This window comes from Myxocyprinus asiaticus, chromosome 5 (assembly GCF_019703515.2).
Source record: "Myxocyprinus asiaticus isolate MX2 ecotype Aquarium Trade chromosome 5, UBuf_Myxa_2, whole genome shotgun sequence".
NCBI lineage: Eukaryota > Metazoa > Chordata > Actinopteri > Cypriniformes > Catostomidae > Myxocyprinus > Myxocyprinus asiaticus.
In genome coordinates, this window is record NC_059348.1 from 41,703,306 (window position 1) to 41,728,657 (window position 25,352).

Sequence of the window (25,352 nt, forward strand, 5' to 3'; positions counted from 1 at the left end):
TGTTTGGTTCATTAAATGAAGCTTAACATTGTCTTTGTGTTTGTTTTTGAGTTGCCACAGTATGCAATAGACTGGCATGTCTCAAGGTCAATATTAGGTCAAAAATGGCAAAAAAGAAACAGCTTTCTCTAGAAACTCACCAGTTAATAATTGTTTTGAGGAATGAAGGCTATACATATGCTTGAAATTGCCACAAAAACTGAAGATTTCATACAAAGGTGTACACTACAGTCTTCAAAGACAATGGACAGCTGGCTCTAACAAGGTCAGAAAGAGATGTGGAAGGCTAGATGTACAACTAAACAAGAGGATAAGTACATCAGAGTCTCTAGTTTGAGAAATAGACGCCTCACTTGTCCTCAGCTGACAGCTTCATTGAATTCTACTCGCTCAACACCAGTTTCATGTACAACAGTAAAGAGAAGACTCAGGGGTGCAGGCAGAATTGCAAAGAAAAAGCCACTTTTGAAACAGAAAAACAAAAGGAAATGTTAGAGTGGGCAAAAAAACACAGACATTGAACAACAGATAATTGGAAAAGAGTGTTATGAATCTTAAACCCATTGAGATTTTGTGGGATCAGCTAGACTGTAAGATGTGTGAGAAGTGCCCGACAAGACAGCCACATCTATTTCAAGTGCTACAGGAAGCGTGGGGTGAAATGTCACCTGAGTATCTGGACAAACTGACAGCTAGAATGCCAAGGATCTGCAAAGCTGTCATTGCTGCACGTGAAGGCAGGTGTTTTTTGATGAGAACTCTTTGAAGTAGTTTAAGAAGTTCTGAAAATGTTTTCAAATTGTAATAGTAATTTTTCACATTATTAATGTCCTGACTATATATTGTGATCAGCTGAATGCCACTTTGGTGAATAAAAGTACCAATTTCTTTCCATAAGTGCAAAATCTGTACATTATTCCAAACATTTGGCTGCAGTGTATGTATGAAAATAGTAATTGTATTAATACAATTCTAATGAATACTAATAATGAGCGGTGGTTTATGAATGTTTGTTCTTACTTTTCATACTGTAATGGTTTACAACCTGACTGAAACCTCACTCCTTGAATTGCATATTTAACTCTCTTATGGTATTGAAAAATGAAACCTCCCTTTGGTATTCACAGTCATTTTTGACCGGAAGTGTTAGATGTGTAACCCTTTATATATATATATATATATATATATATATATATATATATATATATATATATATATATATATATATATATATATATATATAATATTTATTTATTTTTATTTTTTTATTTATTTATTTTGATGATGATGATGATGATGATGGTAATGATACCATTTTTTCTTCCCTGAAGTAAGAACAATAAAATTATGCATTTCTTTTTGGATTTTATGCTATTTTTATCTAATTTACATGTAAATTTCTCAATTTTACCAAAAATTTGCTTAAACAAACAAGCAAATTTTTGAAGAAAAAAAATCAAACCTACACTTCTATAAGTTCTATAAGTTGCCATGGTGAACAAAATATAAATAGCATGACTTGAAAACAATGTCATTCCAATAACAGCCAAGTAGATGGATGTAGCCACCTACTGTGTAGTCTGATGGCTTGTTGTAACTTAAAGGAGCAATATGTAACATTGACATCAAGCGTTTAAAATGGGTACTGCAGTCCAAGTTCAAAATACTGGAGAGAGTTGTCTCCCCCGCCCCCTTCTTCCCAGACTCGAAACTCACGAGGGTTGCCAGGTTGATGACACGCAAGAGGAACGAGCAAACGACGAGCCTTACACTGTAAGTTGATCAGCTAATGTATACGTTTGCAATGTTTTTATTGTTTGAAAATTATAAACCAGCTGATGTGGATTTTTTATAACTCTGTCAATGTTAGCTAGATGTATTGCTGGTTTCCATGGCTGCAGCGCGATGTGTTGTTTGCCCGCTAACTTATTTCTGGCAACCCGGGGTGTCGAAATACTATTGGGAAATGGGCAGTGGGCGGGATCACACAGGCCAAAACACAAACAGAAATTCCGGCCTGGAACAGACATTTCAAAGTAGAATATACTGGCTGTAGCATTGTTTTCGGAGAAGCCCGTATTTCAGCTTAGCATGTTTCCTAAATCTCTGATAACATATTATGTTAATTTTATGCTTTAGTACAGTAAATATATTACTCATATATTGCTCCTTTAATGGTATATTTTAGCACAAGATATGCATTTGGATATATATTTAGCAGTGGCGAATTCTCAGGGCCAGCAATGCCTTCTCTGCTGGCCTAACATGCCTAATAAAAAATGAGGTTTTCATTCTCAATTTATTTTCAATCGCTTTCCACTCCTAATTCATCTACAAGCGAACAGCAAAACACAAAAAGTTTATCCAGTCAGAATTTATTCCTCGACGCTTACAAGCAAAGCGTATCATATCGTAGGCTGAAGCCGAGTTTCTTGGCAAAGCAGCACGTGAGTCTGAGCTCCACCCCTTAAGCCTTCAGAATTTCCACTGAATCCCTCAGCAGTGAAAATGAATAGGCGTTTTATGTCAGATTGTCAGATTCATCAGCCAATCAGATTGATTTATTTGTTCTTGGTGGGTGTGGTCTTTTAGATATGTCCCGGTCAAGGCCTTCTACCTGGCCTTGAGTGACGTAATCAAGCATTGAGTGATGGGCGTAATTCGAAAGCAAGATGGATGTCATTATTGCCGCTATTACTATTGAGAAAGAAATCCTTATGGATTTTAAAACTCAAAATGATTGTGTGATTAATTAATTAAACAGGAAAGGAGGACTGATTTTCAAAAGTGCTTTTTGCATTATTATAGCAACATCAGGATTTTTCTAAGTGTAAATTAGGCTGCTTGAGCATTCAGTATCTTTTCAAGTTTTGAAAACTCTGACGAAACAAAATATAGTGCAAGCGACATTTAAATGACAAATATTGTTAGATAGCTTTTTCCAGGTATTGTAGAACTCCTTGGTAATTTTTGAATGTCAGTTCGGGAGATGTATCCAACTCTTATTTAATAATGTATTTCACAAAGCAGTCATGCTGCAGTTAAAATTAGGCTGGCCTGAGCATTCAACATCTTTTCAACTTTTGGCTTTCATGCAAGGACGTGTTTTTAAAATGTCAATTGGTGATATTAGGTGGCTGCGACATAATGTATGATGTCCATAGGGTGTCTTGTTAATTGTGAAATGGTGTTTTATTAATGGCATGAATTGCACTGAAGGCCTAGACTTAAAATGCATGGGCCACCACTGATATTTAGACATTATCAAACTATTATTAAGTTTAGCATTTTAAATTTGATTTGAATTGTCAGTTTTTGCAGTTAATGTCATTATGCTTGCAATCAAACCTGACCATGGTGTTACAAAGAGAAGACACAGAATAAGCATTTTTCTACCAGTAATATATTTAAAACATAAAAATGTAATTACTCAAAATAAATGCATAATAATGTCAAGAAAATGTACATCAAAAAACAGAAATGAACTGCAAATTTCTGCAAATTCAATTAGAATACAAAACAGCAGAATCTGAGTAAACATTTTGCAATTTCAAACATTCTATAGTACATTTTTTGATGACGAATCCTTTTTTTTCAAACGTGTGTGTGTCAGATAGCTGTCATCAGCTGGAAAACAACAGATGAATTGGAATGCCAACAATGACCAAAATATGGCTGTAGAGCTCCACTTATTGATGTCCTGGTTCTCTCTGTGTGTATGTGTGTGTTCTGCATTGTGATTGTGTTATCATCTCATCCCTTCATTTCTGAGTGTGTGTGTTTAGCATTGTGACTGATTTTTTTTTTTTTTGAGTGTTTTTAAGTGTGTTTGTTTGTGAGTGTGTGTGTGTGTGTGTGTGTTTCGCACTGAGGAAAAAAATTGCTCTGTTTTTTGGTCTTTCCCATTCATTTTCAATGATCAGTCAATTTTGACCGTGAATGCCAAATGTGTTGCTTTTTTTTTTTTTTTTTTTTTTTTACGACCACTTATCAAGCCAATTTTTTATTTTTATTTTATTTATTTATTTATTTATTTTTGTTCAGATGGCAAATGGAGAAACAGTCTCCAAGTCTTGTACTGCTCAGATAAAAGAAAATTATTTTTATTAAACAAGTAAAATTTATTTTGGTCAAAAATGACTGAATACCAGAGGAGGGTTAAAAGAAATTTAGCTCATTATTCAAGTAACATGATTTGAAGAATGAGATAAGAGAATGAAATGAAGGACATTAAAATACAGTACATTATAAATTCTGCTTCATAATTTTGTATTTACTTGTATGTGTATGTATGTTTGTATATGACATTGGAGTCATAGGTTTACAGAAATATTTCACATGATATTTGACTGTGATAAAATGTTATAGGCTTATGTGTTGGGGTGTGTGTGTGGTGGTGGTGGTGGTTACAGACACAAGCAAAATGAGGCCCATTCTGTCATTACATTCTGCCCTATTAAAAAATACAGTACTTTATTGATACATACAAAAAAAGGTCATACAGAAGTGTTGAAAGTGTCATATTGTGAGTTAACTTCTTCTCCTGGAAGTTAACACATAGCTTGCTGGCCTTGGACTTTGAAAGACTTGTCAAGTACAGCAAAATAAAACTGACAACAAAACACATGCCAATTTCTTGTGCCCGCTAGTCTTTTCTTTTGAACACTTGATGGCAAACAAAGTCTTCATATGTCAGCTCCTACAATTAAAATGATCATAAGGTCAAAGTTCATCCCTTACATGTGCAAAACAGAGCTTTTTGAATTGTATACTTTTTGAAGCATCAACAACATCCAATAGATGACATTCTTTTTTCAAAATAATGAAAATACTACTACTACTACTACTCCTACTACTACTACTACTACTAATAATGAAAAATAATTACATATTTCTATACTTATGTATTCATACATAATTATGCAATGATGTTGATTCTAACATTGATCTGTGTATAATTCAAGGTTCCCACATTCATTGAAAACCTGGAAATATCAGGGAATTTTAAAACTGTAATTTCTAAATTGTATTTTTATTTATTTTTTTTTTCATGGAAATTTATTAAATATTAAAAGGTCGTGAAAAATTCCTGGAAATTTCTGTAGTTAATATAATCTTTTATAGTTATGCTCAGGTCTAAAATATTTCATTAGATTGAAATTGCTATTTTTGAGTGCAATCTCTTATCAAATAATCTTTCAAAATCCTTATTCAGTAATCACAAACTTTTGGAAAAGTCATAGAAATTCATAGGTCAAAAAGTTAACTCTACATATGCTCAACAGATAAAGTTTGTCTCCTATCCAGTGTTTCTATCTGTGGTTGGCCTCCTCACCCTTCTGTATGGCAACCAGTTTTTCCCCTTACCAGGCCACCAGTGTCTGTGAGTATGTAAAATAATCTTTAACCCCAGGAACTGGCTTGTCCACGTGTACAGTTTATAGATTGACAGTACTGTAAATAAAAGAACCCAAGCTGTGTTCAGCTGTCCCCAGAAAAAAAGACCCTCAGTTTATTTTGTCCCTCTGGGTAAAAGTTCTGTCCTCTATTTGTTTTACTTTAGGTCCATCACTGAACAAATATACTGAGATCATGGCCAACAGGTTAAATCCATTTATGTTATTCTAGTAAAAGCAGAACTGCAGAGTATGCAAGTAAATAAAAATTAATTGCTCACATTTATTTTCCTGTTAATGGGAGACTAATGGGAGACTGCCCCACTTATGGAAAAGAGTGAATCAGCTCTCTACCCAGTATGCAAAAAAGGAGAGACTAGATCAACTATGAGAGGCATGCAAAACACATTTACATAATCGCTCATACACTATGCCCACTCTAAAAGAAAACAGAAGCAGCATATTTGATTTCTACGCCTTTGTTTCAGAGGAATCTGGTTGGCGAGGTGTGTTTACTTGGTTTTTCCAATGCAAATATGCTTTGAAGCTGGATAAATTGTGAGTGCAAGAATCACTGTATATTTAATCAAAAAATATAAATGTATAGCCCAATCAGAAAAAGAAGGTGGTTTGGAATTGTTCCTCTCTGTTCGTTTACGACTTCTTAAAAATCAAATTGAAGTTAAAATGAGCACAGTGCATAAACAGCATTCACAGAACACCCAGTGAGATGCAGCTGCAAGAGAAAGGCGGCGGGGGTTGCTGGTTAATCTTCATTTGTGTGATCAGAAAAGTTCTCTATTTGGACTCTATTATTAAGCATGGAAGACAAGATAAGTACCAAAGAAATGTGTCAGGAAGAACAAGGGCTGTTCCCAGTGTTTGATGTACAGAAGATCAGCATGCCCAAAGGCTACACTTTATTCTGTCACCACTGTTGTATGCACATAGCGTATTTTTATGAGTCAGCTTAATCTTAAACGCTCTATCCAGTCTGTCATCAAACAGGCGTTTCTGAAAGTAGGAGGAATATGAGAGTACAAGGGAAGAACATTTTTGGCCTTTTGTCATTTTATTGACAGAACATTTTAGAAAAAGGACACAAAATGATGGGGATTGGGATTGGGGAATTCTTCAAGTCATATTCGAACTCACACTGCCCATATGAGCACCATGGCTTTAAGATGCACTCAGTAATTTTTCTTCATTAAAAAGTTTTACTCTTTAAGAAATGTATAGTAATGTTATATAATTACTTAATTAAATAATGACCAGACATATGAGATGAAGTTTTATTCTACATGGAGAGGGTTCCCCACTAAAGATTCATCTATTCAGCCAGGCATACACCAAATTTGTCCTTCAACTCTTAGGTCTGCCGGAATATTCTATAACTCTGCAATAAATTGAATAGTATCTACGCTAATATTATTCTATTTGTTTCCCTGTCTCAACCTCAGGATACATATCCCGAGGTTACCAGAGCCAGACGGATCAAGGTCCGTTCCTGCTTGGTGTCTGACTCCCACTGCTACGTGTCGCTGAGTGATGACAACTAACTGCAGTCTGTGAGAGCCAGATATCACATCAGTCTACTACGATGGACTTCATAGAGGATGAACTGGTGCCAACTCCAACTGTAAGACATGGGATAATTCATGTGCCATTGCCTGAACCTTGGACTTAGGATGGACCTCACCGAACCTCACGGAAATGACCTGCCTATTGAACTATGATGCACCTCACTGATCTCTGCCTGCATCTCCTTGGTCTAATAATAGACTACATTCTTAAAATGGAATACGTACACTATCCATTAATTGCCAGAAAAAAAGAAAAAGCCTTATTTGGCTTTTATTGGAAATGCATGGATTGAATTAAAATAAATGAATTATGAAATATCATGTAGTCACTAATGTAAAGATATGGTTTACATGGTTTGTTTTATGTAAATTAGTTAATAGTGTTAGATACCATGCATTAATAAATCACATAGGACATGTAAAAGTGCTGCAGGTATGTTCACTTATTTTTGCGTATTTCTTTTATTTTGGCTTTTTCTGTATTTTGTTTACTTGAATACGTGACAGGTTGTAATAACAAATGCCCAACTCTGATGTAGGAGCTTCCCAGGTTCACTTAAATGCAACACACAGTATGACTGGCCGATTGAGATTCTCGAACAAACACAATGTTTTAATAGCATCACAGAGTCATAGTGTTTGTACTTTTCGGGGCAATCAACCTACAGATGGCAGTTGTCTCTGCATATTAAGCTGGGATAAAAGAAAGTATTTAAACATAAAAAAATTGCTCACTTCACCATAACAATATCTAGCCTTTGATATTTGTCCACAGATAAACTAAAGGCAGGTTTATTTGGCAAAGGAGTTTTAGCTGGTGACAGGCAAATAGAGCATGATCAGAAAAAACAAACATCTCAAGAATACCTCATCCTGAAAGCTATTGCACCTTATTCTAAATTACAATGTCAAAATTTCAGTGCAATTTATAATCAGGAAGACATGACTGGCTTTATATCTGACAGCCATCCACTCCTATTTGTGAGGTGAACAATTCTGTCTTTTTACAAACCCTCTCTCTCTAGAGGCAGAAATGGAAGCCTGTTTGACAGCATTGTGATCGTTGCTTTGATTGATTCTTGTGCCAATGACAAGTCGAGAATCATAACAATTACAAACTGACACATCTGTCTGTTCACATTCAACAGCTGAATTTCATGAGATGCATCAAGCATCAGAATACGCTCCTAATAAACAAAAAGAAAGAAAGAAAAAATCTACAACAGAAGTCCCACCACATGTACATGCTCTTGAGATAATCCAAAGGCCCTAATTGGCTTTAGGATTACAATTTGTCTTGTGGTTTGAGACACCACACCGCACTCTGATGTTGAATCATCGGTACAGAGGAGAAACGCAGAAGGCATACTCTAGATGTCTTCCACAGACATGAATGGATATTGGAAAATGATAAGCAATGAAAACTTTGATGAATACATGGAAGCACTTGGTAGGAGAACTCAATTCTTCATTTTATTTTTATTTCTCCATTATTCTCCTGTGCAAATAATATGCTTTGCTGAAAGAGGTATGTAAAAGATGTTAGAGAATACATTCTGTTGAAGACAGACATTGAAACTCACACTGTTCCCTTGGTTATTTCGGCATAGGGTTAAATACATGCTTACATTTTGTATTCAAGAGATTTGTTGTAATACCTCTGGCAAGCCTGTTTCTATTTTGTTATAAATATAGTATAATGAAGAAAGTGGCTCATGTTCCATAAATGGCTATGGTTGACCAATTCTATATTTATTCGACTTACAGATATAAATATTGTCACCAGAAAAATTGCCAGCTATCTCATCCTTGATAAGGAGATTGTTCAGAATGGTGATCATTTTAATATCAAGACTCTCACCACCTTTAGGAATTACCACATGGAGTTTGATGTTGGAAAGGAGTTTGAGGAGGATTTGGTCGGTATAGACGATAGGAAATGCATGGTAAGTGACCTTCTTACAAAGGTACGCCTTAAAGTGCTACTGAACAGAAATATCAGATTAGACATGCTTTAATGCATTTATACTAAGGGGTACAAGCATTGTAATGAATTATATTCTAAAGTAGCATTGCTTGTCCTAGGTCACAGTGATAAATGATTGTGTCAGTAAACAGGATTTACATACAATGACCCATTAAAGCTTAAATCCATGAGGGGTTTTTTCTAATGCTTCAAACACCTGGTGCTCTGGGAACATAAGTCAACTAAAATAGGAATGTCACTACAGTGTTTTGCATGGATAGGTTCAATACACAGTGAGTGTGGATGACAACAAAATTGCACTCCAAATGTTTGGGTGTACAGTATATAATAATAATAATAATAGAAAAGATCATGTGTTAAAATATACTGATTTATGTTTGGTAAAAAGCACAATCCCTCTCACTGGCTTATTGTCCTTGTCCTAGACTACAGTAAACTGGGAGGGAGACAAACTGGTGTGCGTACAGAAAGGAGAGAAGGAGGGAAGAGGCTGGACACAATGGGTGAAAGGAGATGAGTTACATGTGGTAAGTTTGAGGACGCAGTTCACATGAGGACAAAGCATGTTGTCTTATGAAAGGTCACACTTCACTGCTTCTTGTTGTTAATGTAGTCAGCTGTGTAATTAATGAGAGAGCATCAGTACACACATCTACACAGTCTATGGCAATAACAAACATACTGTATTGAAGTGTGTATAAACTGAAAATCATTTACTAATTTTATTACACACTCAGATTTTTTTATTTTTTTTAGCTTTTAAAGGGATAGTTCACCTAAAAATTAAAATTCTCTCATCGTTTACCCACCCTCATGACATCCCAGATGTGTATAAGTTTCTTTCTTCTCCAGAACACAAATGAAGATTTTTAGAAGAATATCTCAGCTCTGTAGGTCCATACAAAGCAAGTGAATGGGTGCCAAAATGTTGACGCTCCAAAAAGCAAATAAAGGCATCATAAAAGTAATCCATATGACTCCAGTGCTTTAATACATATTTTCAGAAGTTATATGATAGGTGTGGCTGAGAAACATATAATTATTTAAGTCCTTTTTTGCTTGAAATGTTTCTCCCTGCCCAATAGGTGGCGATATGCATGAAGAATGTGAATCACCAAAAACACAAGAAAAAGAATGTGAAAGTGATCTGTTTCTCACCCACACCTATCATATTGCATCTGCAGATATTGATTTAAACCACGGGATTAACTATGGATTACCTTTATGCTGACTTGTTTGATTTTTGGAGCTTCCAAATTTTGCCACCCATTCACTTGCATTGAATGGACCATAAGAGATGAGAAATACTTCTAAAAATCTTCATTTGCGTTCAGCAGATGAAAGACAGTCATACACATCTGGGATGGCATGAGGGTGTGTAAACGATGAGAGAATTTTCATTTTTGGGTGAAATATTCTTTTAAGGTAAATGGGTCATCACTGGGTTGGTACCCCTCAAGCCAAGGGGACTATTTTTTATCTCGCTTTGGGTACATAATTGTACTCTAAGGGCTAATTGTGTACCTTTAAAGGTGCATTTTTTGTTCTCCATAAAAGAATAGTTCACCCAAAAATTATTTCATTATTCATTCACACTCTTGCAATTATAGTGTATGACCTTGTTTCTTCTGCAGTGCACGGAAAAATCTGGAAGCACAATGTTGTTTACAAAAAACAAAAAGGGAGGAAGAGGAATGCTGTACAGAAGCTTCATTGGTTTGCAATACATATGTATTTGTATCTGTTTCTTTTTCTCGTCAGTTCTCGCATGAACATGCCAACGCACTTACTCAGCCCTCTTGTGGACGCACATAGGATTTCTGGCTGGAAGCATATATTAATAGTTCAGAAGTTTTAAATATTGTTCTGTTTCTCTCAGATACCTATCCTATCGCTTCAGAAGAGATTAATTAAACCACTCTGGTTGTATGGATTACTTTTCAGCTGCCTTTATGTGCTTTTTGGAGCTTCAAAGTTTTGGAACCTGATGACTTGCATTGTAATAAACCTAATAAGCTTAAATATATATATATATTTTTTTAAATCTTCGTTTGTGTTCTTCAGAAGAACGAAAGTCATACACATCTGGGATGGCATGAGGGTGAGTAAATGATGAGAGAATTTTTACTTTTGGGTGAACTATATTTTTTTGGGTCCAATTTTGTACACAAAAGTTACAAAAAAAAAATGACTCATCGAGGGGTACCATGCCAGTTACAGTCCGTATTCCTTAAAAGGTTTAGTACTTTTTTTTTCAGAGAGTGCATAACTCTCTAGAGACTAATTGATAGTGATTAGTCAATTGTGGCATTCTGCGGGTCAAATATTCTTGTGTAGTGACCGCAAACTGTATTAATGACTCTTGTCATTTCAATTTCCTACGTAGTGGTGGTGGTTTCATGTCTGTCATATCACACCATATTCTTATTTTCAAAATAATTTCAACAAATAAATACAGTATGTCATGTCCATTTCTTTATTTACAGTAGTAGGTAGCTGTGTAACAAGCGAGATAATGTGCATTCAGCCAGACATTATTTAAAAATAAGCTGTACATTATTTTTTACATTTTATATATATGTCTTTATTTTAAAATAATGTGTATGTATTAAAAATAGCTTTCAATAATTTTGTTTTTCAGGAAATGCAAGCCTGTGGCGTGGTGTGTAAGCAAGTTTTTAAGAAACAAGTTCTCGACTGAGGTGCCTTTAACCACAAGTATTCTATTATGATTATGTCTGCCTGATAATAACAGTCATTGGTGCGTTCAACATTGTCATCTTTGAATTATGTTGTCTTTTTTATTCCTTCATTTATTGACCTCAAGACATGACTGCAACCTCCCCTACATGGATGGTGAACGTTTGGACTAAGCTTTGTACAACAAAATAAAATGGGAACACATAGACACAAACAGTAAATACAATACTCTGATATTGTTTGTTAGGTTCTGGGTCTAGTGCAGAGTGATCCAGCAGATGGAAATAAATTCAATAAATCAAATGATTTGTAGAAGGAATAACTTTAATTTGTAAAAATTAATAAATGAAATAAAATCAATCTAAAGAAAAATAATGAAGAAATGTAACAATACAGAAATAAAAAAGTTTGGTTATAAATGTTGAGTAAATAAATCTAAAAATATAGCCAAGGACTAAGTCCTGGAACAAAACTAATAATACAAAGTATTGCCACGTCTAAGGAACTAAGTAAATGAGAAAAAGTCAAAGTATATATCTGAGATGATCTGAGGCTTCAGATCTGGAGTCAGATGCGGAGCGCAAAAAGTGAGAGATTAGTCTGCCAACCAAAGATTCGTTAGGGTCTTTAATACCCTATGTGTACGTGCAAAAGCACTTCCTTTTCAGGTGCAAGAGTTCTGCGTGATGTGGTGTCAGGTCAGTGCGCTCTGACCTACTGAGGTGGGAAAGCTGTGGTTAAGTCATAATGTCCAAAACAGACCCCCTTGCATGTTTGTTCTAGCTAGGTACTGCATTGTAAAATTCTGAGCTCAGCATGATGAGCAAAGCAATAGAATAAAGAATAAAAACCAGACACTAAGGTCTATCTGACTCCGATTCTGAGGTCTTTGGAGGGATTAGAGTTTGCATGAACTCTCATACAGTGTCATACAAAGAGAACAACCAAATATTCCAGCATACATGTTGAATATAATTGAGTACATTGATAGTATGAATGTACAGATACATGAGTACAAAGATGATATGAATGGAGAAATTAGTACATTAATGTGGATATATGAATGTGATTGCATAACTGATTATAATTGATCTCAAGCATGATATCAAAAGTATAAAATAAGGAAAATCATCTGGCCACATGCATCATGGTCTTATCTGTTAAGTTATGTTCTGGCTCAAACATACTGCCAAACTGTCAAAATACTACTACTACTACTACTACTAATAATAAAAAGACACCAATAGATGCAAGCGATTAATTCAGTTATCTTTATTTGTCATTGATTGGGTTTCAATGGGGCACACTCAAGAGCCCACACATTTGTGCTGTGTCTGAGTGTGTCAATATCCTCTTTAAGAAATGCAGCAGACCAGCAACAAACACTCTCACATCATCTTTCCTCCTACTCATCCTACTCTTGCCTCTGAGGAGAAGAAAAGAGCTTGACTGACTGTCGGGTCAAGACCAATGTTCTTGTCTCCTCTAGCCAGCCAGTCCCTCAGATGTTAGAAGGGTTATTTTTAGACAGCAGTGGTGTTCTCAGTTAGGAGGCTATTCTTAGTGACTAAAGCACTGTATCATACCAAACCAACTCACATACATTTTACAGGCTTCCAAGATAACAACTAAAGTAATTGCTTAATCTAGAACAAGCTTTGTCTGTTGATGGAAATTTAAATTTCTATCTAGAAAGGCACATGTGGGGGTGTTGGAATACTTCAGGACAAGCAGACTGATGAATGAAAGGATGGGTGAATGGATAGACAGCTTTGGGCAGGGTGGTTTCGGTGTCTTCTCCAGAAGGGGGCCCTACTACAGTGTAGGCTTAAGACTTCTTGAAGACCTGCTTGCTCACAGCACCAGCTGCTCTCAGCTCCTGCAAAAAAAAAAAAAAAAACAAGAAAAAAAAAAACAATATATATATATATATATATATATAAATAAAAATGAAACATATATATATATATGTATATATAAAACAAAGTACAGAGATATAAGCAGACCTCTTCTTTGTAGTTGGATTAAAAAACATTTTTTGGAAAAAAAAAAAAAAAAATCTGGATTTGCCTGTCTTAATAAATATCGAAGCATTCCTAAAATAAATAAATAAATAAAAACATTTTAAGGCATAGTTTACCCAAATTGCACTTATCACCAGCAGGTGCCACTGTGCTTACATACAGATCCTTCAACAGACCTTCAGACCCTTTCACTATAAGTGTTGCTAGAGGTAATTATACACAACAACACACAGATGTGCTCGAACATCTGCTGTTATCATTTTAAATAGCTTTGAGTTCAATAGCACAATAGCCTTGAAACGATAATCATGTCCTGGTGTCCCCTACAATTAGCCCCTAATTAACATTGGTGAGTGCATGCCATTTGTATCCTCAATTACCATATGTTTTACAGTAACTAACTGTACAAGCAGGTTTACAAGAACACAGTGTTTTTTAAACAGGGGCAAATGTGTCCGTAGAAGGAAAAATGTTGTTTAGTAGAATTTATTGGAATTTACATACCAAGTGAAGTTCGTCTCCGTCAATCCAGTGGGTCCAGCCCCTGCCTTCAATCTCTCCTTTCTGTACACACACCAGCTTGTCTCCATCCCAGCTGATGGTGGTCTATGAGATAAAATGAACCAGTGAAGAATAACATTGCATATATATATATATATCTGTGCACCACCAACAAAAACACTACTGCAATGAGTACTGCGTCCTGGCTCCTGTAGACTAGATGTTTCAGTGTAAGAGCCTGTTCAGTTATGTAAATTGTGAAAGTTGTGGTTTGTTAATTCATTTAAACTACAGCTCAATGACATTTATTTTCAAAATGGGAGTTATAGCATTCAGGTAATCAGTTGCACCTCAAAGCACAAGTACAACTATAATGGATGCATGCCCAGTGTACTTTAAGAGATATCTAGTGGTAAGCCTTTAACTAGTAATGTTTAGCTCTATCCAATCCTTAAAAAAACATAAAATAGCCTGTAAAATTTTAGATGAATGCTGAGATTATATTTCCGTGGTATAATTCATGTTTCATTTATTCAGCACATGTTTCACTTTTAATCAGAAAAATTAATTAATACCTTGTGCATATTAAATGAGATTGAACCATTAAACATTTACATTATAATGTATGTATGTATGTATAATTTGGAATAAGAATGTTATAAAAGCCAACAAAAACATTTTTTGCACTCTGTGCAGCTTTCACTTAAGATTTCAATCCTTGCCTTTTTAAATGGCTTTCTGTACTTATCTGCATTCCATATTAGGGGATTACAATAATATAAGTAATTCGTGTGAATAGAAATAACATGAGAAAGCAAAGCTATTGAAGCTATTTCTTGGCCAAATATTTACAAAAAGCAGAGGCTATTTCCACTAAGTGCGAAAGATAAAAAGCATCTTCTTTGCACTAAGTGCAAATAGTGTAAGATGCTATTTGCACCCTGTTGTAAAAGTGGCAGATACTATTTGCACTCCTAATTAAATAGCAGTGTGCTTATTGTTTATTGTGTTTTTTAGAGTCCTACAGACACCCTACACCCAAAAACCTAAACCCCTAAATCTAACCCTAGCCTTACCTTACAAAAATATACCATGGTTTTACTAAATTGTGATGATGTGGGCGTGGCTAAGCGACGTCTGTGGAGAGTGAGGCCGCGAGAGGAAGAACGGTAAGGATTGACACCTGTGGGGAAATTATCTCTAACAGCTGTTCTGTGTTACAGTGAGATCTGGAGAGGGATAAGAGGGCAGTCCAGACCACCGGAGGTGAGAGAGACACAAAAAACTGTGTGTGTTCAGTGTGTGGCTGAAAAGCATTGTTGTAGACTAAAAAATTGTACATAAAGAATTACGTGGACTGTTCACCTGGCACGAGGTCCATACCAATTCTTCCTCCTTCAGTAGAGAGCTAGTGATTTATCACAGTGGTGACGAAACCCAGGAATTAGGAGGAAGAAAATGCTGTCATGGACTCGCCGCTGGCCAAAGTATTCAAGACCCTCAGCAGCATCCACCAAGCCCAACATCAGTCTCTGCTTGAGCTTCGTATGGAACAGGAGCAGTGGTTCCAGGTGCTTTTCCAGGCTGAAGCGGAGGACCAGCAGGTGCTACGGAGCTTGGTATACCAGGAGGGGACTTTAGCCACAACCCCGGACCCACATACGGCCGTACCGCATGTCATGCTGAAAAAGATGGGACCTCAAGACGACCCGGAGGCGTTCCTTGAGCTCTTCGAGCGGACAGTGGGAGCATGGAACTGGCCCAGTACCAAGTGTATGGCCGACCTCGTGCTGCTGTTGTCCCAGGAAGCCCAACTCGTGGCCCATCAACTACCTGCATCCAACCTCCTTGTGTACGAAGATCTGAAGAAAACCATCCTGCAACGGGTTGGCCAAAGCCCAGAGCAACAACGGCAACACTTCCACTAGTTAACTCTCGGCGAGCTCGGCCGCCTGTTCACATGTGCTCGACAGCTCCGTGACACCTGCCGAAGGTGGTTGCTGGCTGAAGATTGCGGCGCCGAGAAGGTACTCGATCTGGTGGTACTGGAACTTTTCATTGCCCGGCTACCAAAAGGGACAGCGGAATGGGTCCAGTGCCACCAACCCGCGTCGCTGGATGGGGCGGTCCAGTTGGCTGAGGACCATATGGCAGCATATTCAAGGACCAGCGAGCCCTCTTCTTCCTCTCTTTCTCTCTCCCTCTCTCTCTCCTCCCTCCCCCTCTCCTTTCCCCCATCCTGTTCCTGTTCCACGGTCCTGTAGACCTTTCCACTCTCCCCCACAGGCTGGTGAGTCCACTGCCGCGGGTGTGGGCATGAAGTCTGGGCCGGTCTGTTAGAGCTGCGGGGAGCCTGGGCACTTCCAGGACCGATGCCCCAAGATGGAGGTGGAGACATTGGTCTGGATCCCTGACGCGCCACAGGCCGCCCCCGATCGAGCAGGAGCGTACCAGATACCTGCGAGTATTAAGAGGAGTACTTACCAAGAGGCTTTCGATACAGGCCGGTGGGTGAAGGTGAGGTGTGTGCATGGGGATATTCAATATTACCCTGTAGTGACGGTCATTATAAAATTTCGGGGATAAAAGCATCATTTCGCTATGGTCAGTCCCCGCCTCTCCCATCCACTAATTTTGGGTACGAATTGGCCGGAATTTACAATTTTATTGAGGGGAATATGTGTGGATGGGTCTTGCAACAAAGTGTATCAGTGTGTGGTGTATGATTCACTGGCTGGAGAGGCAGTGCCAGGGCCATCTACGTCAGTTCCACATCAGGAGGACGTGAGGGAGGGGGAAGTCTCGGCTTCCCCAGCCCTTAGAGTATTCCCAGCAGGGGATTTCCCTCTAGAGCAGATGCGAGACGAGACACTTAGGCACGCCTTTGACCAAGTGAAAGTGATTGATGGTCAATGCCTCCAACCAGACATTGCACTCACACATCTTTTCAATTATCAAGGATCACTTGTATCGAGTGACGCAGGACACTCAGAAAAAGGAGGATACAACCCAATTTTGGGGTTTTCCCGTCGGGAATGTTATTCCAGACAGCTCATTATAATCTGATGGCGGGTCACTTAGGGCAGGGGAAAACACTGAACCATCTAATGGCCTGTTTCTATTGGCCGGGCATTCACAGGGATGTTCGCAGGTGGTGTGCGGCATGCCATGAATGTCAGCTGGTGAATTCGCTGGCCACCCCAAGAGCACCACTTCCGTTGATCAAGGTCCCCTTCGAAACAATTGGTATGGACCTCGTCATGCCATTAGAGTGGACGGAACTCAGGAATCACTTTGTGTTGGTTCTGGTGGACTATGCAACGCGATATCCGGAAGAGTGCCTCTGTTCAACATTTCAGCACAAAGTGTTGCAAAAGCACTCTTCAGTATAATCTCCCATGTGGGGGTTCTGAAAGAAGTCCTCACTGATCAGGGCACCACATTCATGTCATGTACACTATGTGAACTGTACAAATTATTGGGGATTAAATCGATTCAGACCACCGTTTACCACCCCCAAATGGCCGGCTTGGTTGAAAGATTTAATCAGACTCTAAAGAATATGATTCGTAAATTCATGCACGAAGACGCTCGAATTTGGGACAAGTGGCTCAAGCCCCTAATATTTGCAGTGCGAGAGGTCCCGCAAGCCTCCATGGGGTTCTCTCCAATTATTGTATGAGCATCAACCATGCACCGTGCTTGATGTCCTACTGGAAAATTGGGAAGAGGGACCTTCAAACAGCAAAAACAAAATTCAATATGTTCTTGATCTGAGAGCAAAACTCCACACACTGGGGCAATTAACAGAGGAGAATTTGCTCCAGGCTCAAGAACGTCAAAGCTGGCTGTATAACAGGGGTACTCGGCTACGGAAAGTTACACTGGGAGATAAAGTCCTTGTATTGTTCCCCACATCTAAATTACTTGCCAAGTGGCAAGGACCCTTTGGGGTCATACGTCGAGTTGGGGAAATCGATTATGAGGTGAAACGAATGGATAGAGGCGGAGCACGTCAGATTTACCACCTCAACCTCCTAAAACTGTGGAGAGAGATGACCCCTTGTCTTTGGCGATGGTGGTTCCGGAGAGGGGGGAGCTTGGACCACAGGTGAACTTAAAAGCCACCGATCGAGTCACCTCAGTCACTTGTGGAGACCACCTCTCACCATTCCAAGTCACGGAGGTTGCCAGGTTGCAAGGAAAATTTTCTGACATGTTCTCACCTCTTCCCGGTTGTATGAATATCATAGAGCACCATATCGAAACGACCCTAGCGGTAGTGGTATGTAGTCGTCCCTACCGATTACCAGAGCATGAAAAAGAAGTGGTTTAAGAAGAATTAAAGGCCATGCTGGATATGGGGGTAATAGAGGAATCCCACAGTGACTGGGCCAGCCCGGTGGTTTTGGTTACAAAGAGCGACGGCTCGGTCCGATTCTGTGTGGATTATAGAAAAGTCACTGTGGTGTCTAAATTTGATACATACGCAATGCCTCAGATTGATGAGCTGCTTGATCGGTTAGGCGCGGCTCGCTTTTATTCAACACTGGATTTAACGAAGGGATACTGGCAAATCCCCTTAACTCCCATGTCCCACGAAAAGACGGCATTTTCCACACCGTTCGGATTACACCAATTCGTGACGCTTCCATTCAGGGCCCTGGCTACATTTCAGCGACTCATGGACAGAATCCTCAGACTGCACGCTGCCTATCTAGATGATATCATCATTTTCAGTAATGATTGGCAGCAGCACCTGCGGCATCTGAGGGCTGTCCTGAGGTTGTTGAGATGGGCGGGACTCACGGCAAACCCAAAGAAATGCACAATTAGGTGGGTGGGAGTACAGTATCTGGGCTTCCACTTGGGTCACAGGCAGGTGCGGCCCCAAATTGATAAAACAGCAGCGATTACTGCCTGCCTGAGACCTAAGACCAAAATGGAGGTGAGACAGCTCCTGGGGCTGGCTGGCTATTATTGCAGGTTTGTGCCTAATTATTCGACCATCACCAGCCTGCTGACTGATCTTACTAAAAAGGGGGCACCAGATCCAGTCCAGTGGACGGAGCCGTGTCAGCAGGCGTTCACGCAGGTGAAAGCTGCACTTTGCGGTGGGCCGTTATTGCACTATCCTGATTTCTCTCTCCCTTTTATCTTGCAGACAGATGCATCAGACAGGGGGTTGGGTGCGGTATGGTCCCAGATGGTGGAGGGAGAGGAACGCCCCGTGCTGTACATTAGTCACAAACTCTCACTGAGTGAGACTAAGTATAGCACGATAGAGAAGGAGTGTTTGGCCATCAAGTGGGTGGTCCTCACCCTCTGGTACTATCTGTTGGGGCGTGCTTTCACACTCTGTTCAGACCACGGCCTGCTCCAGTGGCTTCATCGCAAAAAGGATGCCAACGTGCAGATCACCCGTTGGTATCTAGCTCTCAAGCCTTTTAAGTTCAAGGTGGTCCACGGGCTGTTGCAGATTTCCTCTCCAGAAATGGTGGGGGAGTAAGTGACAGGCCGGATGGCTCCCCGGCCTGAATCGGGGTATAGGGGTATGGGGTGATATGGGCATGGCTACAATTAAACATGGTTACTATATTAACACCATATTATTTTAATTGCATTAAAACTATGGCTTCCACCAAAAATAAAAAAAATAAAAAATAAATAAAAACATGGTTTCAACAATATTACAACAGAAAAATCATGGTTAATTTTACCTGGATCAAATTTTTCTCTCAACTCCCAGACCGTCACCATGAACAAATCACTGCGAGGCAATCAAACTTTACATCATTTATTATTTATTATTATTATATGTAGTATTAAAGGAAATATTAATAGTGAAAACAGGATGGGGAAAAGTGGGAATCGAACCCTGGTCCGTCCGCACTGAAAAAGCACATCCACACTTTCTTTACACACTTTACCATTACAGTGACATTTAAGGGTGCAGATTGTTTTTAATTCCTGTGTTTCCACCAGACTATTTGTGTGCAAATAGCCTCGCTGTGTGGCAGGTGCTATTCACACCTAGTGCAAATAGTCACTCTGTTAATAAAAAGCAGCAGACAAAAACAATATAATTCTTGTCTAGTCAAGTTCTCTCTTCCCGTCAGTGTGCAATTCATTCTTCTGGAATATACTTGTAATGGAAAGAAAGGACAATTATCCTACAAAACCATGTTTCACACTTACCATACATTTCCTGCCATCAACTGCACCGAGGTCTTCCTCAAACTCCTGACCAACCACAAAGTTCATGTCATAGTTCTTGAATGTGCTGATAGTCTTGATGACAAAATGATCTCCATTCTGGGTAACGTCTTTATCAGGTTTTAACAAGACAGCAATTTTCCTGATAGCAACATTAACATCTTCAAGAATTGTGGGAGGAAAAAAATAATTAAAATTGCAGTTAGTGGTGTTCTTAACACAGTATCATGTTTACATAGCTACTGTATCTAGAGTGTTTCAAATGGCAACTTCCCATTTACTTCTGCTGTATTTAAATTAATATATATTTATAAATTACTGTAAACTATACCTAACTCAGACATAACCTTAAAGGGTTAGTTCATCCAAAATGTTTAATTCTCTCATCATTTACTCACCCTCATGCCATCCCAGATGTGTATGACTTTCTTCTTCTGCAGAACACAAATTGTGATTTTTAGAAGAATATTTCAGCTCTGTAGGTCCACATCCATACAATGCAAGTGAATGGGTGTTAAAATGTTGATACTCCAAAAAGCACAAAGCCATCATAAAATTAATCCATATGACTCCAGTAGTTAAATCCATATCTTCAGAAGTAATATGATAGGTGTTGGTGAGAAACAGATCAATATTTAAGTAATTTTTTTTTGCTAGAAATTCTTCTCCCTGTCCAGTAAGGGGGCGGTATGCACGAAGACTGTGAAACCAAAAACACAAGAAGAAGAATGTGAAAGTGATCTGTTTCTCACCCACACCTATCATATCGCTTCCAAAGACATTGATTTAACCACTGGAGTCTTATGGATTATTTTTATGCTGACATTTGTGATTTTTTTGGAGCTTCAACATTTTGGCACCCATTCACTTGCATTGTATGAGCCAAAAGTGCTGAGGAATTAATTTGAAAATCTTCATTTGAGTTCAGCAGATGAAAGAAAGTCATACACATCTGGGATGGCATAAGGGTGAGTAAATGATGAGAGAATTTTCATTTTGGGGGTGAACTATTCCTTTAAAGGTGCACTCAGTATTTTTGGACTGACACTGACACCTAGGGGCCTGGATGTAGCATCATTCAAACATTTGTGTTCACTGTCATTGTAGAAACTCACTATTTACCAGTTAGCTATGATTAATTTAACCCATGAGTTAATGTATGCAATAACAAAGCAATTAAAAAGATTAAGTAAATAGTATTCTGGTGGTCATGTGATCCTAACATGGCAGTCACCATGAGGCGACCATTTCCATGTAAAATAAAACAGCTTTTATAAGGGTACTGATATGAATAGAGGCTCCATCTCTTGTGAGTGGTCTTGATTTTATAGATATGTTTTACAACTATGGTTAATTTCTTCAGGAGTGAAGTTATTTTTAATGAGCAAAAAAATTACTGAGTGCACCTTTAAAATACAAACAAATGACAATTTAAATTGTCTTTTTTTTATTTATTATTATTGAAATAAAAACATTATTTACTCCATGTATGAACCATCTTCCTTCTAGTAACATAATGGAATGTAACTAGAAACCATGTTTCCCTACATTTTGAAAGTGGTAAAGGGCCGTTCAGATCTTGTGCAAAAAGTGTCTAAAAATAACAAGTCGTCTTAAAAACGAGCAAGATGCACGCAACAGTCCAATAGCTGTCAGTCTAGCGCATGTTTACATAGTAAAACAATTGAAAAACAGTGCAGACAGATGCAATAACGTGTTCGAGGTGTGAACGACCCCTAAGGGCAGCAAGAGCAAGATGATAAAATTCACAAGTGTTCAATAAATATAGTTACATTTACTTTAATAATAATTGCAGTATACTATTCTTCCGGTAAATAATGTAGGCTAGTTCATTATTCATAATTTTACTTGAATTTTCAGCAGATTCATTTTATGTGAATTGTCAAGGAGCAAAGAAAATACGTTTTGCACATTATAAAACATTTTGGTATCATTATTATTATTTCATTGATGTATGTTCTAATGAATTTGACACAGTTTAAGAGCAATTTTAACAGTTTCACAGGGTAACATGGTTGCCCATGTTAACGTGGGATATCGGTTTGAATGGGAACTGGCAATAACACTTGTCAAGTGCAGTAAATCGCATGTGGAATTATTTTATTTGCAACACTAAAGCATCATATGCTGTTATATGTCAATAATACACTTTCAATTGCCTTTATTTATAATGAATAATGACTTGATGAACTAATAGTTTGAGTACCTTTCTCCAACAAAGTGAATGATTAATTATAGGTGGCTGAGGGACCTGGGTTCAAGTCCTGATCAATCAGGACAAATTTGAAGCTTTGCTGAAGATTCAACAGGTCTTTTGAAAACAATTTTGTAAATTACATACACAGGCACAATTTATTATATTGTTTTAAATAGATTAATCAAAATTGCAACTGAATCTATATTACAGTATACTCTACTGAATTTTCTGAGAATGGTTGAATTACTGAAAAAAAAAAAAAAAAAAAACGTGAACTAAATTTTCTAAAGTTGAAAATCATAAGATTTTGTCTAAAAAACAAAATCATTATGTTTCTGAAGAACTTTCTTATGCTTTCTCAGAGTACCATTTATTCTCTCTCATTGGTCAATTTGGCTTTTGTACTTGCTCTCCACCAAAAATATTGCACTGTTTGAAAGATCATCTTTTGGCAGTGCCATGGGTAGTCAAACTTACGACATTGTCATACACAGAACCTTTGAAAAGTAAAAGATGCTATTATAATAATTTGAATGAAAATGCAGATAATGACAGAGAATTGAACCCAAGTCTGTATGCATATTTAACAAACACACTACCATTAGACCAACAGAACTTCTATGTGAACAGTAACAATTGTTTTATCAACTTTATCAAGCTATTGTTATATATATAGTAGAGGCCTATTGTTGACACATATAAGCTTATGATGCGTCAGTGTGCAAATAAAACACTTCCAAATTGGATGTACTACTCTGACAAATGTATTCACCAGTTCCCATTCAAACCAATATCCCACGTTAACATGGGCAACCATGCTACCCTCTGAAGCCATGTTAAAATGCTCTTAAACTGTGTCAAATTCATTGGAACAGACATCGATCATACAAAGTGGGTTAATAATGATACCAACATTTTTGTATGATGTGTAAAATGTTTTTTCTTTGCTCCTTGGCAATCCACATTGAACGAATCTGCTGAAAATGCAAGTAAAATTATTCAAGTGTACACGCACATCCCCAGTTAGCATGATCACCAATTGATCCATAACACCGGAACTAATTATCAGTTTTATAAAAAAATATGTATATGTCACACAATAGGCCTACTATGTTCTTATTTCCCCAATAATGAAGAAAAAAAAATCTCACCGAGAGCTTTGAGATACTCTTCAAAGTTGTCATTGGAGATCATTTTCCAGTAGCCGTTATAATCAACAGGCATTTTGAAAAGTTTATGTTGATTTCTTCGTGTCCTGAGGAGGTGTTGATGGAGACCTGAAGCCCGTGATTACCAGCGCCTGGAGTGAGTACTCAAATCTAAGCCACATTTTATTTACTTCACTACCATATTAATCGGATCAAACTATATAGGGAAAAATCACTCCCACATACGCACACAAATCCGTGTATAAAGCTCAAGGCCCAAAGTACAAGAACTCAGAACATATGGATTAACGTTGTTAGGGGACAATTGTTACATTATTCACATGGATTTACACTGTTCTGCTACGTACTGTAAGCCTTTAGAATAAATGAACTGAAAGGACATTTCTCAGCCGATATGTAAATTGGAATGAAGCCTCTTTGAGATTTTTAGAGCATCCTGAAATGTGTGACATTAATGTGATTTTAATCAGGAACAACACAGCTGAAGCCTAAGTTCATTTGTTGCAGAGCCTTATATTTCTAGAGTAGAAATTGCTTTCTGATCACATCAATGACCTTTAGTTTTGCACACATCCAGCCTTTTACAATCCAATTAATCTTAATTAACCAATTCCTTGGCTTCATTCAATTTGACATCTAATGCATGCATTAAAAAGGGTTTCTTTCTAGCATAGAGGCCAATAATGAATTCAATTTGACCCCATATTATTTTAAAAGCTATAAAAAGTAAGCAAGCACTTTAAAAAAGATAAAGAAGATCAAAAAACCGTGTTGTTTTGCAAATTGGTAATTACATTTTCAGGGTTAGACTTACAATCTAATCTTGGAAATCACATTTTTGCCAAAGCATTATTTGTTTTAGAAGTACATACCCATTAAACATAGCAGACTTTCACATACTAACATGCGCTCAGGTACTCAGTCTAAACCATGGGCTTCATGTGGTAACATCTAAATTAGATGGTTTTATTAAAGGAAAATAATATTTAATATGATGAAAAAAAAGATGGCTGCATTGGGTTACACCAACAAAAGTATTTTTAGCATCAGATAGGCTACAGCTGAAATAGCTTAAGATGATAGCTGCACATTTTAACCTTTTATCTTCAATGTATTTTTAAGAGTGTATTACGCCTGTACGCAGCATGCAGTCATAAATTAGGCTCTTCACATTGTAGTTCACACTGTCACATGATCCCGTTTTAATATTTGAATCAGAAGTTGGGAGAGACACATTTCATGTGGAGAAGAAGTGTTAAGTACAATGCTTTGCTGCATATTATTTTGCTCCATAGCCTGCATAGATCCAGTGCATTCAAAATATTCACACCCCTTCATTTTTCTCTTATTTTGTTACGTTGCAGCCTTATGCAAAAATGCTTAAATTATAATTTTTTTTCACATCAATCTACACTCCATACCTGGATTTTCTGTCGTTCTTCTCTGCAGATCCTCTCAAGCTGTCAGGTTAGATGAGAACTGTTGGTGGAAAGCCATTTTCAGGTCTCTCCAGAGATGTTTGATTGGGTTCAAGTCTGGGCTCTGGCTGGGCCACTCA

At 37.8% G+C, this 25,352-nt stretch overlaps 2 protein-coding genes across 4 annotated transcripts; one reads left to right on the plus strand and one right to left on the minus strand.

Annotated features, from left to right (window-relative positions):
- Positions 1–8,316: 8,316 nt before the first annotated feature.
- LOC127440531 (retinol-binding protein 1-like) lies at positions 8,317–12,904 on the plus strand. 3 transcript variants are annotated; one of them, XM_051697180.1, is made up of 6 exons: positions 8,317–8,429; positions 8,747–8,925; positions 9,392–9,493; positions 10,601–10,682; positions 11,608–11,668; positions 11,794–12,904. In XM_051697180.1, exons 1-5 carry the CDS (start codon positions 8,354–8,356, stop codon positions 11,634–11,636), a joined length of 468 nt encoding a protein of 155 aa, XP_051553140.1. In that variant the 5' UTR covers positions 8,317–8,353; the 3' UTR covers positions 11,637–11,668; positions 11,794–12,904. The 3 variants fall into 3 exon arrangements, with proteins under 3 accessions (XP_051553140.1, XP_051553142.1, XP_051553141.1); XM_051697182.1 differs by lacking the exon at positions 10,601–10,682 and having other exon boundaries at positions 8,334–8,429; positions 11,608–11,684; XM_051697181.1 differs by lacking the exon at positions 10,601–10,682 and having other exon boundaries at positions 8,334–8,429.
- A 68-nt stretch (positions 12,905–12,972) lies between these two features.
- Positions 12,973–23,890, minus strand: LOC127440532 (retinol-binding protein 1-like). The gene is made up of 4 exons (XM_051697183.1): positions 23,777–23,890; positions 20,390–20,568; positions 14,195–14,296; positions 12,973–13,545 (listed from the first exon to the last, which is right to left on the minus strand). Exons 1-4 carry the CDS (start codon positions 23,847–23,849, stop codon positions 13,495–13,497), a joined length of 405 nt encoding a protein of 134 aa, XP_051553143.1. The 5' UTR covers positions 23,850–23,890; the 3' UTR covers positions 12,973–13,494.
- Positions 23,891–25,352: the final 1,462 nt, after the last annotated feature.

What these genes read in the sequence shown, in the direction of transcription:
- LOC127440531 (XM_051697180.1), top strand. Translation starts at nt 8,354, where the DNA reads ATGTCTTCCACAGACATGAATGGATATTGGAAAATGATAAGCAATGAA. An exon ending in TAGACGATAGGAAATGCATG is followed by an intron (nt 8,926 to 9,391) that starts GTAAGTGACCTT and finishes TCCTTGTCCTAG; the next exon opens with ACTACAGTAAACTGGGAGGG. An exon ending in GCTGTACAGAAGCTTCATTG is followed by an intron (nt 10,683 to 11,607) that starts GTTTGCAATACA and finishes TTTGTTTTTCAG; the next exon opens with GAAATGCAAGCCTGTGGCGT.
- LOC127440532 (XM_051697183.1), bottom strand. Translation starts at nt 23,849, where the DNA reads ATGCCTGTTGATTATAACGGCTACTGGAAAATGATCTCCAATGACAAC. An exon ending in TTGATGGCAGGAAATGTATG is followed by an intron (nt 14,297 to 20,389) that starts GTAAGTGTGAAA and finishes TTTATCTCATAG; the next exon opens with ACCACCATCAGCTGGGATGG. An exon ending in ACGGAGACGAACTTCACTTG is followed by an intron (nt 13,546 to 14,194) that starts GTATGTAAATTC and finishes TTTTTTTTGCAG; the next exon opens with GAGCTGAGAGCAGCTGGTGC.